Below are 12,527 nucleotides of genomic sequence, written 5' to 3'. Positions count from 1 at the left end.
ACCGATACCAGTTGTGCAGTAGTCTGGAACAAGAATCTCACACAGGAAAGCACATACCATGGCCTTTGATGTACTAGTGGGTCACTGATTGAGGCTAGGAACATACTAAAAACAATTTGGGCAATTGATCTTCTATGAACCTCGCACCTAATGTGAGCACTCCTCCACTAAACTGCATTTCTCCACCTAAACACTAGATCTACTCGAAGTACTACACTACAATCTGATTGGGTAAGAAGACCAGAAAAGGCAAGTGAAATTAATATTGTTTTTATTAGAACCAATGATTATTTGTTTACACTAATGCAAATGACTAATGAATCGACAAAAATTGATTTTTAAGTGTTCATGACCCAATATGACAATTAACAACTAAAACCTGGGCTGGCTCTGGGAGAGCAAAATAATTGGACCAAATTATCTATTAAACTTCAAAAATGGTAGAAACTCAGTTATTTTCTAACAAAATATCTATTTAAAAATAAATTTACCAATCATTATTGCAATTGGAAAATGCCAAAGCCAGCCTTGTAAAATGTCTTGTGTTTGAAGTACATGTTGTAACCGTCAACAGTAATCCTAATCTGTGTTGTTACAGTTAGGATTCAACATGGAAAATCGGAATGAATGAATATGAACAAAATTTATTTTATAATCCTAACCACCCTAACCCTCGCCAGACCCAAATCCTTTCTACGCATCCAAGTGCCAAATAGTAAAATGTCCCAAACTAATTTTAATTAATGAAAGGAATGGTGGTATAACACTGGTACAAACAAATGTTTTATACAACGGCGAGTTCCATATATCCTCTAGCTGATCAAGTGACCTGAAAAACTATTTGATTAAATACCTTTAGTCTCAATGTTCTTACTACTAACTGCATTTTTTTCTTCTTACATGCAACAAAACTGCTTTGTTAGCCCATGTAAAAAAAAAGGACACGAGTTGAACCAATCCAAAGCTTATGAAATGAAAACACCAAGATTTGAAATGCTCAAGTAATGCTAAAACAAATAAGCTATGCCTGCTGCCTTTTGGGGAAGATAAGTTCTTCAATGAATGTTACCATTTTATTAACATTTTTGGGTCCAAATGTTTAACGAAATGACTTAAGATAATGTTGGTAGTTCTTGGGAAGACTTGTCACATGGTCACTTCAGGATGTGTTGCATCATTCTTTGGTGGGTTCCTTGGCTAATCTGGTATAGAACCATGTATGGATATGAAGCAGTCGTCTGGACACTCTTGGGAAATCTGTAGAAACATTTTTGGACAGCATACAAAAACATCAACTTGTTACTTCAGTAAAATGTCATCCATCATACAACTTGTGTACCATGCTATTACAACTGTTATTGTATCTGTTGTGTAAAGAGCACTGCTACTATGATCTGGTGTTGGGTAACACTACAGATTTTCAAAAGTCTGCTTAACTATTACACAGATAATATGAAAGCGATGTTGAAATATTTCAACCATGGTAGCAATATTTTGTTTTAAATGACCCCCCCCCCCCCCCCCCCCCCCCATATTCTTCAAAATTGTTATTGTTTAGTCAACACTTGATATATGAAAAATATTTCTTGCTCAAAAGAACACCAAATTACATAGTGTGGGGGGAAAAAAAAAAAAGTGAATTAGTTCACTTCTTGTTTAATACCATCAGTGTCAAGTGGCACTGCCAGCGGTTCACCAGGCGCCGGTTTATCACTGTCGCCAGGTTCGGGTTTGGCAAATGTTAGCGGAAGGCTATCATCGACGTCATTATCAGCCCCGTCTTCCGTCGTGATCTTGGGTTTCTCATCCTTCTCGTCCTTGACCCCGTCCGTGTTGATGTACACCTCGTAGTCGTCCTCGGGTTCCGGTTTCACGGACACAGTCTCGGCCGGCCCGTTGGTCGCCACGCCCGTGTACTCGGACGAGTTCTCCGACACTGGATCATCTGACTCGGGTTTCACAGAGAACGGGAGAACCACCGTGTCCTTCAGAGCCGTTGGGTTGTTGCCTCCTTCAGCTCCTGAGTGAATCTCACCGTTCTCCTCCAACACCTTGTCATCACACAACTCCGTAAGTCTGTCTCTTAGGTACACCACATATTTAGGCTTGGCCGAGTGCACAATCTTGGCGTGCTCGGAAATGATGGATGTTGTCGCACTCCAGCTGCTGCAGTAGCCACACTTCCAGATGTACAAGTTGTCGGGTGGAACTTTGTTTTGATTTGTTGATGAGTTCGACCGGTCTTCAGGGTCTTTACCGGAGTTACTTCCGGATGAGCCTCCACCGCTTTCATCACCAGGATCCTCCTCCTCCTCCTCCTCCTCTTCTTCTTCTTCCTCCTCCTCCTCTTCTTCCATGTCATCGGCTACAGAACTGTCCTGAGCTACCTCTTCCTCTCTTCTGAAATTACAAATAAACAACTAGCATACAAATACAGTCAAATGGTGTTACCTTCACCTCTGTAATCACTAGAGCACAGAGGTGGAGAAAATAGCCGTAATTTTTAACAACATCTATAGTCCTTCCCACATGCCTTTTTTCATACTATTGAATTTATTAAATGCATGCAAAAATAGTGATTTTCTGTTACTCCCAAAACACTTTTTCTTTTCTATGTAAATCCAAACTGAAATTATTTACAAAATTTTTTTTGGTAGCAGACTATAGTATGTTTATTTCTAACCTCTGGTCTTTCAAGCTTGTTGGTTCGATCCCTTCAACCCTAACATAATGAAGTTTGAATTAAAAAAATTTAAATATTTATTTCCTTAATGTTAAGTCTAGGTGAAGTATAAGACTTCAGAATGTTCACCATGTCAAATCCTAGACAAATGATAAACATTTTGAGAAGTTTACAAATTTCAGATACATGTAAAATCAAACCCCTAAACACACCAGAATGAAACCTGAATGGCAAGGCCACGTTGGCCTACAATGTTGTGTGCTGGACAGTGTTAACAAATCAATCCATAGATGTAAATGCTGGAACTTTTTTGAAAATGTATAATGTCCACATATCATGTTAAACAAACCGATGTCTGCCTCTTAAACAGATGTTAATGAAAACTAACAGGCTCATTATAAGTGTACTTGAATGTGAAATAGTATGGGGAGATGTAGTGGCAATTTCAGTTTCAACAAAATAAAGGGAAATAATCCTCAAGCAGCAACTGGAAAACTGGTAAACAGAACCCATACATATAAAACTTTGGAAGTCCAGACTCTCTCATAATAAGGTTTAGACAATTAACGTCATGACAGCACATACAAATTACATGTGTGTGACATGACTAAAAACATTTTTATAGACTCAGGTTTTATAAGACTAAATTAAACTTCACATACATTACACTTTACAGGCATAATTCATCATTATCTAAAGAGGTTCTGTTGACTTGGTTGTATTTTGTAATATAAAACAAGCATTTTGATAGAACTGCTAAAGCAATACATGTCCCCTACCGAACCCAATTTTTTTTGGTATCTTCTAAATTCAAGGGCCACACTTCTGTGAAAAGTGGGTAAATCACCATGAAAGTTAAACTTGATCAGTAACAGTATATGATAAAGGTATACACAAAATTTCACGTCAATATCTCAAGGCTTTCTGAAAAAAAAGTCCAGAAAACTCATTTTCGTAATTCCTAAATTCAAAGGCCATAACTCCGTCTAAAATGAGTAAATCGCCATGGAAGTCAAACTTGATCTGTAACAGTACATGATAAAGCTATACACAAAATTTCAGTTAAATATCTCAAGACATTCCAAAAACCCACCCGGAAACCTGGTGGGACAGAGACAGACAGAAGGATGGATGTGAAACCTATAGTCCCCTCCAGTTTGACGGGTCGGTAGGGGTCTAATAACCTTGATGCAAAACACACCTTCCTGAACTTCGGCTTTGGTCACTTTAGCTTTGTGTTTCCGCTTGGGAGGTTCATCTTTAGGCTGTGCTGTTTCGGCCTGTTTCGGTTCATTTCTCTTTCGTTTCGGCCTAGGCATGGCTATGCTTTGTCAATGTTAAATTCCTGAAGAGAAAACCCCCAAATATATGAAGTCTTTTATCACTGAACATTCCTACTTTAAAAAATTCTAAAGTTTAAATCTAAATTATAAAACAAATATAACATGTACAAAACAATAACTATTGACAAACAAAAGGTAAAGAATGCTATCCATAATGACTGAAGTCTTCACCCAACAGTTAAACTTAATATACCACATAACATAAAATCAGTGTAAATAAAATGCCTTGATCAAAATTGTCAATAACTGCAACTTACCTTCTCAACCGTATTTCACCTCAGTGTTACTGAACCTAGTTAATTAATGTAATAGGTTTTATACTGTTAGTTTTTATCTAATTATTTCTTACTGCACAGGGTTGAAATATTCTCCTAATGTCCAGGGCCAACTGACCCCCAGGATGAGTCATGTTGGGAGACATTTACGTTTGAGGGAGCCAACATATTTATTACAATTTAACCAAAATATCAAACCACAAAACTTCATTTATCACTAAATGATTACTTCTGTATAATTACACAATCTTCTATGGTATTTGTGCCGTGAAGAATGTTTCTCTCTCATTATTTTGGTCAGTTAAGATGTGCACTATGTTGTCAGGTAATTCAGCAGTTAGGTATTTTAACTTTTATACACATGTATATATTACAGAAAAAGAGATCAAAATGTATACATGTATTTGCATTTATATACATAATAACAGGGCTCGAACTGAACTGATGGCACTTTTGTGTCGTTGGTAAAACTCCTCAACAATGGCAATATGTATACACCTGGTATACATTATCTACCAGTATTTAATATTTGCACGTTTAAAATGTCTTCATACAGCACAATAACATTTCATTCAAGTTTATTTGTGGCAAAGTCACTTAAAAAAACATTGCTTAAAATTGCCATTGGTGGGCCTTTTTGACCACAGCAGTTCTTTTAAAAATCGCCATGGAAGACAAATTCTTACATTTGAGCCCTGTAATAAAGAGTAGTATCATTCTTAATTGTTTTCCCCCACTAAAATATTACTTAGAGGACATATTCATAACATGGAAAAGACAAGAATACCATTAACAAATTGAAAGTAACTTTTACTTCTTTTTTTTTTAAATATGTTTTACTAATGACTTTTCCCATGTATAACCTTTTAACACCAAATGTTTTTTTAATAACTTTGATATGGAAGTTATGAAATGAGTTTTTGCATATTGCTGCTTCCAACTATGCAATAAGAGTCATTAAAAACGGGATTATACAGGGATTATGCACCCCTTTTTCTAACAGCCTCTATTTAAGTTCCACACCAGTGTCCATTTGCTTGTTTCTTATGTATACACAATAAAAGTGTATTTTATTTAAACAATGAAAACATATTTATTTTATTTTTATCTTGTCGACAATCTCCAGCTGAAGCCACTGAATTTGTCATATGATAGATCAGCGTTTGTTTTTTGTGTCCACTTATTGTCGTGCAATATTTTGTCATCAATTGCAGATTTAACTGGTCATATCTAAAAAAAAGAATTGTCCTTTGTTTATTCGCCAATTTCTAATAAAAGATTAAAAACTTAATGTTATTAGGGATATCACCGCTTATAAAAAAAACATTTGGAAGGAGTGTTCATCATTAGAATTATCTATCTTGAGTGCTAAATAATATTTACACCACCTTCATAAAAACAAAACTAGATTTATCAACTAGTGATATCAATGCGATCGATCCATCTGAAGATAGAAATAAAAGAACATTAGGCAATTGCTTACAAATATCTTAGATATCTTGAAATTGTTATTAATTGACGTACACCAGTTTGTTTGCAATTTGTTTTAGTTTTTCATTAGGAGTTTTTAGTTGTAGTGCCATGGCTAGCTCTGGGTGAGCAAAACACTTCGCCAAATTATCTTCAAATATGCAAAATCCACCGTTATATTTCAACAAAATCCACTGTTATATTTCAACAAAATCCACTGTTATATTTCAACAAAATACCAATTATTACATGAAATGTTTTCACCAAATCAAAATCCACTGTTATTTTTCAACAAAATACCAATTATTACATGAAATGTTTTCACCAAATCAAAATCCACTGTTATATTTCAACAAAATACCAATTATTACATGAAATGTTTTCACCAAATCAAAATCCACTGTTATTTTTCAACAAAATACCAATTATTACATGAAATGTTTTCACCAAATCAAAATCCACTGTTATTTTTCAACAAAATACCAATTATTACATGAAATGTTTTCACCAAATCAAAATCCCACTGTTATTTTAAAAAAAATATCAAAATCCACTGTTATTTTAAAAAAAATATACCAATTATTACATGAAATGTTTTCACCAAATTAAAATCCACTGTTACATTTCAACAAAATACCAATTATTACATGAAATGTTTTCACCAAATCAAAATCCACTGTTATATTTCAACAAAATACCAATTATTACATGAAATGTTTTCACCAAATCAAAATAAAATTTGCCAATTGTTCCTGAAATTCGCAATTGGCGAGTGCAACAATTTCAGTTGTTCCATCCGCAACATAATTCCCTTTACTAAAAGAAGACCTACATGTAGATCAAAACAGATATTCAGCATTTAATAGCAAACAAACAATAATCTCAAAGGCTATGGATTATAGAACCTTGGCCTACATTGTTATAAAAGTGGAAGGAGCTGGGTCCAAATGGAGAATCTGTCACACATTCCTGTCTGAACTACATTGTTAACAACATCGATAAATTACTCTCGTACCTTTAACAGGGCACAATATTTCACAAGAACTCTGTTCTGTTCGTGTAACGGTTCAGCAACTTTAAAATCACAAGAACCGCCTATCGGTTATGTGATGAACAATTACATTCTAAAATTAAATGTAGCACAGAAATGTAGGTCAAGTGTTTTAGGATTTCGTAGGCCTAACTCATCGGTTAGAACTATATTCAAGTAACCGAACAATCGGTTAGCTAAGTAAAACTCACATGAAAAATGATTTCCGGTTACCTAAGATTTTGAAATATTGTCTTTAATTATCTTTTAAGATTTCCCCAACATTTTGTCCTGACACTTGACAGAAATAGTGAAAGGAACATTGCAATAACACTAATTCCATGTATAATATAGTAACTTTACAATAATACTGCTAAAATCTAATTAGACAAAAAACAGGTAGGATGACATGTTGCTTTTTTATGGAATATTCTCGGAACCGGTGTGACGTCACACGGCCTAGTTACCGATCATCCGGGTCTTTGGAGGTGAAGCAAAGCCTTAGTGATTACTGTTTTACATAGAATAAAGTTATTAAATTAACTTTTTGCATGCCTTGCATATTGTCATTTATTTTCTGTAGCTAACACATAGTTGCAGCATGTCTTAGGAGTATTATAGCAGCTTGGATTGTCATATAAGAGAAACGAACAACAGGAATCTGAATTAGTACAATCTATATTTATTACCAACGTGTTTCTGTATAGCTTGTATGTCGAGGGGACCTGACTAGAGGCAGTTTGGGCAGAATATAATTTTTTTTGATGCAATTTTCTGGTATTATTAAATATAAATTTTAACAACTTTGAAATGATAAGATAATTATTAATATAATAATTATGATGTGGGCTACAAAATATATAATTTGTATATATAATAATAATTGTATGCATGATTCAAGATAATAATTTTTATGATTTAACATAATTATTTTATTTCCATATAGATTGTAATAATTAAAACAATTAAATTACAGTATTATTATTGTCATTCTTATTATACAGATGTAATGGCAACAGTGAAAATGTTCCACTGAATACATTCTTTTATACTTTTAAAAAAACAACAACAGTTTCTTGAAATAATGAAATGATTTAGTTTTTACAGATTGTGAAATTATCTCATGATGTTGGTCTTCCTTACTGGTTGAAATTGAATGCAGGCGAAAAGAAAATAGCAATAATAAAATATAGCCAACCTCAGACCATGTCGTCTAAGGGGAGTTATATCTCTCTCTAGCTACCCATCACTCCCCTGAGATTAGTTGAAGGAGAATAATATATAGCTCCCTTTGGTATATGAATATTAATAATATTTTAAATTGCTCCCCATAATCTAAGTTAGGGGAGCAATTAATAACTCCCCTCAGTTATTTTAATGTCACGGTCTACAACCTACTAAAAATAGTGCTACTTCATCAAACAAGCATACAAATATTTTAATAATAGGGTGTAACATGGTATATTTATTAATAAAACACAAAAACTTATGGAAAATAATGGTTAAATATATATATATATATATATATATGTTGATATTGGTGTTGTTTTATATCTAGTCAGTGGATACTGCAGATATTTTCTTGCTCAGTCTTGTGCTGTGTATTGGAATTGTTATTGCAATTAACATTTTAGTAATAAGTACAAAACTAATTTTTGATAATATACAACTGGAGAATGGAGATGGAGGCAAATATCATGACTGTTAGTAAACTAATCTATATCAATATGCCTTCTGCTATACTACACATATTTAACCTAAGTTGCTTTTAACCTGGGTTAAATTACCTCTTGTATAGATGCACTTAAATAGCATATTAAAGGAAAATGTATGAATGAGATGGTTAAATAATATATTATTCTCCATGTCAGTGTTTTCAGAAAGGAAAACAAATATCAGATATGGCAGATGACCATTTTATTGCAGGTAATTACTGAAGCAGATTGTACACACACACACACGCGCGCGCACACACATATATATAACACAATTTTAAAGAAATATTTCTTTAAAATTGTTTTAAATACATACACCAGGGCTTTAGAATTTTTATAAAATTCACTAGCCATGGGATCAGTAATTTACTAGCCACGATTAAAAATCCACTAGTCCTACTTTACTTTAAGTAAATAAAATTTTACTAATTAACAGTAATAATCGGATATGTCACCTAAAGAGGGAGATGGAGCTTAAACACACTAAGATAGGGTGGGGTGGGGGGGGGGGGGGGGGGGGGGTGGGAGTTTGTTACAGGATATTCATATTTAAAAAATAAGACTGAAATGCAGCATTTAAAAACTTTTGTTTTCACTAGCCGTTTGGCATGGTAATATTAGTTGTTTACTAGCCCAACATTGAATAACACTAGCCATGGGAGAGGGCTACCATAATCTAGAAGCCCTGCATACACATACATACTGTACATTCGTTTTCTTTTATTATATATCTATATATTCTGACACAAGGGCACACATACATTTTCCGTCTGAACCAAGTAAATACTAAACAGTCCATTATTTTGGTTCAGAGATACAAGTATACCTTTTTTGTTTAATACATTATACATTTGGGCTATTACATGTCCATAAGAACAATATCTGGAGTGAGGGAGGGGGCAAAATCTCTAGTAGTAGGGACAATCTTGGGAGGGGTGGGGGGAGAAGCCAGATATATATATATATATATATATATATATATATAGAGAGAGAGAGAGAGAGTAGAAGAAAACAACCTATATTTTTGTACTGCAGGCCTGCTACAGACACATTTGCAAAAAAAAAAAAAAAAAAATTAAAGTTTAAGCAAGAACTTATATTATAATTATTATATATGTAATTTAACGGCATATACTTTTATTTTAAAATTTAAAAATAAATAAATAAATAAGATGTAGTAACCGAAGTATGACAAAATAAATACAAGTATAGAGAATGTCCAAGTTACTATAAAATTAGATTAAATGAAAAATGAAGACCACACAAATTTGATGATAAAACGAGTATAGGCCTACTCTTTATTCAAGAACTGGATGCATCCATTTCTTTTTTTCACGGATGTCGATGGAATTGTGTTTATATTATTTATAGTATAATGTGGAAATTTTATCATTGCGTATGCTTTAACCATTCAGTTGCTATTAACGTAGGTTAGTGTCGACAAGCAACAATATTGAACTCAATGTAGTCACATTCTGTGTGGGAAGCCATGGCGTTCCATCAGGTTTGTCACGTTTTAGTGCATCTACCCAGAAGCGACGTCTGGTCTTATCTTTTCGAAATTTATAAAACAATATTTGTTATAACATCATGTTATGATCTATGCAGCCAACTGCACAACATTCTGAAGGCATCTTGGCCGTTAACTGCTGTAAATTATCGATGAAAGTTGCCTCATTTTACTATCAAACCATAGGTAACTAAGGAAAAGTTTCACCACGTCACGTGATAAACAATGGCTGCCAGGGGTCGAAATACCCGTATGTTCGTTTTCGAGAATTCTCCAAGATGGGTGGAAGGATGTGACACAATCTAACAACGGCATGACGTGTTATGATATAGGCATGACATCATATTAATTAGGTCACATACTTTGGAGGTTTCCACCCCTTTGCCCTTTGGAATTGGAAGAGGTTTCTAAAAAAAACAAGATTGATTTAAAAATGGCAGAGGGCCAAAAATTACATGCTTTTTGTCCTGTGAGATCTCAGCGAAATCGATATATGTGACATGGTTACATCCTAGTATGTGGAATATATGTCAATGTTTTCACAATTTCTGTCTGGACAAAACGTGGTGTGTTATGATATAGGCATGACATCATATTAATTAGGTCACATACTTTGGAGGTTTCCACCCCTTTGCCCTTTGGAATTGGAAGAGGTTTCTAAAAAAAACAAGATTGATTTAAAAATGGCAGAGGGCCAAAAATTACATGCTTTTTGTCCTGTGAGATCTCAGCGAAATCGATATATGTGACATGGTTACATCCTAGTATGTGGAATATATGTCAATGTTTTCACAATTTCTGTCTGGACAAAACGTGGGGGATATTTAAACAGTTATTAAATGTAGAAGAACAATTTATCGTACAATTTGGTTCGGACGTTAGAATATTAGTACTGTGCACTCAATGGGATCAGGCTAAAACGGAACCACTACCAAAACGGAACCATTTTTGTTGGCGAAAACGGAACTGATTGTGGCTATAACGGCACCTCACTGTATTGGCTAAAACGGAACCACACATAATAGAGAGAGAGAGAGAAAAATGAAAAATCATGACTTAGGTTTATTGCCGAATAAAGCCGGTCAAAATCGTATTATTCAACATGTGAAACCGTGGATTGTACTACAATAGGAATTAACACTTACCAAATCTTTTGAGTTGTTATTACTGTAGACTGTTGATTATCAAGCATTTAAGTTACTAGAATTACACCCGTATTGCTAATTGTTAATCCCCATCACCGATTCCGTCTAGCCGGAGTGTCGCAGACAAAACATCAAAGCTCACGATGTTCACTGCACAGCCTTGCCGGGCTTGCTTGGTTAAGTACACAACAATCGATTGCTTGTTTTGGAAATAAATAAACATCATTTTACTTTATTACGTCCGACTTCCTTCATGAGATCTGTTAGTTGTTGCTGTGTTTAAAAAGGTAATAGAGTAAATTAGTGCCTTCAGTACAACTGTTATTTTTAGCTTGAGCACGTGCTAAGATGATGCTTGACGTCACTAATCGAGGCCCTTACTATGTAGCCCAAAAATAACAACACGCATGTATATAAACAATTTCATTTATTTAATTCACATAAAAATGAACTATGAGCAATCATGTTATAATAGCATATATTGTTTTCTCATTGGGAATGCGAGATAAATAGGTTTTGATTTCGGTGCCGTTTTAGCCATCGATTTTGTTCACAGATTTTGGTACCGTTTTAGCCAACATAGGTTCCGTTCAATTTGGTTCCGTTTTCGCCTGGGGCCGTTTTGGCACGGTTCCGTTTTCGCTATAACCCCACTCAATGTTGTTGTGTTGGTAGTAGCTCAAACTACATTTTACTCCATAATATACATTCTTATTAAGATTACACAATTATTAGGAGGTAAAATATGTCAATTATTTAAAACCACGGAAGCAATAAACGTTTAATATATTACTGCGGTGCTCTGAAAAAATATGCGGATCTAACAACGTACCAATCAAATGAGCGGCAAGGACCAGTTAAATATCCAACCACCCACACTGTCAGTGTCTTGTTTCAGATTTTATGTTTTACTTCATGTAGATGAACTACTTAGATAAATACTGCGTACAGCCTTTATTAATACTGCTATCGATAACTTACCAAAATAATTGTTAATCAATGAAGACGGCAAGACTTTTGTTTAGGAAAGTACTTCCGGTCTTTGTTACTCTTTGTAAATTTCTTCTCGAATGACAGAGACCCCTATGTATTTCGGTAAACTCCACAAAGAACAGCAAACAACACAACAGGTACATCGTCAATACTTGACTGTAAGGATAATTATCGCAAGTTAATTAAATGGTTTTACATTAGATGGGCTCAAATTATTATGTACTCCATAAAATATAGCTGCATGTGTTCATTATCAGCTAGGTGACACTATAGTTTCAACCCATGAACATGGACAGTACGTTTGGCTAAAGCTTCCGTTATTTCTCTCGGAGACATACGTTTTGAAACATAGGAAACATTTAT

General features: G+C 34.3%; 1 protein-coding gene across 2 annotated transcripts; it reads right to left on the bottom strand.

Moving 5' to 3' along the window:
* Positions 1-254: 254 nt before the first annotated feature.
* On the bottom strand, positions 255-12,236 carry LOC121374231 (SKI/DACH domain-containing protein 1-like). Of its 2 annotated transcripts, none has more exons than XM_041501228.1 (3): positions 12,153-12,236; positions 3,885-4,028; positions 255-2,400 (listed from the first exon to the last, which is right to left on the bottom strand). In XM_041501228.1, exon 3 carries the CDS (start codon positions 2,355-2,357, stop codon positions 1,641-1,643), a length of 717 nt encoding a protein of 238 aa, XP_041357162.1. In that variant the 5' UTR covers positions 2,358-2,400; positions 3,885-4,028; positions 12,153-12,236; the 3' UTR covers positions 255-1,640. The 2 variants fall into 2 exon arrangements, with proteins under 2 accessions (XP_041357162.1, XP_041357163.1); XM_041501229.1 differs by lacking the exon at positions 12,153-12,236 and adding an exon at positions 6,787-6,807.
* Positions 12,237-12,527: the final 291 nt, after the last annotated feature.

The sequence above is a fragment of the Gigantopelta aegis genome, chromosome 6 (assembly GCF_016097555.1).
Source record: "Gigantopelta aegis isolate Gae_Host chromosome 6, Gae_host_genome, whole genome shotgun sequence".
Taxonomy (NCBI): Eukaryota; Metazoa; Mollusca; class Gastropoda; order Neomphalida; family Peltospiridae; genus Gigantopelta; species Gigantopelta aegis.
This window is presented reverse-complemented; position numbering and strand designations above follow the sequence as displayed.

Coding starts and splice junctions, on each gene's coding strand:
- LOC121374231 (XM_041501228.1), bottom strand. CDS start 2,357: ATGGAAGAAGAGGAGGAGGAGGAAGAAGAAGAAGAGGAGGAGGAGGAG.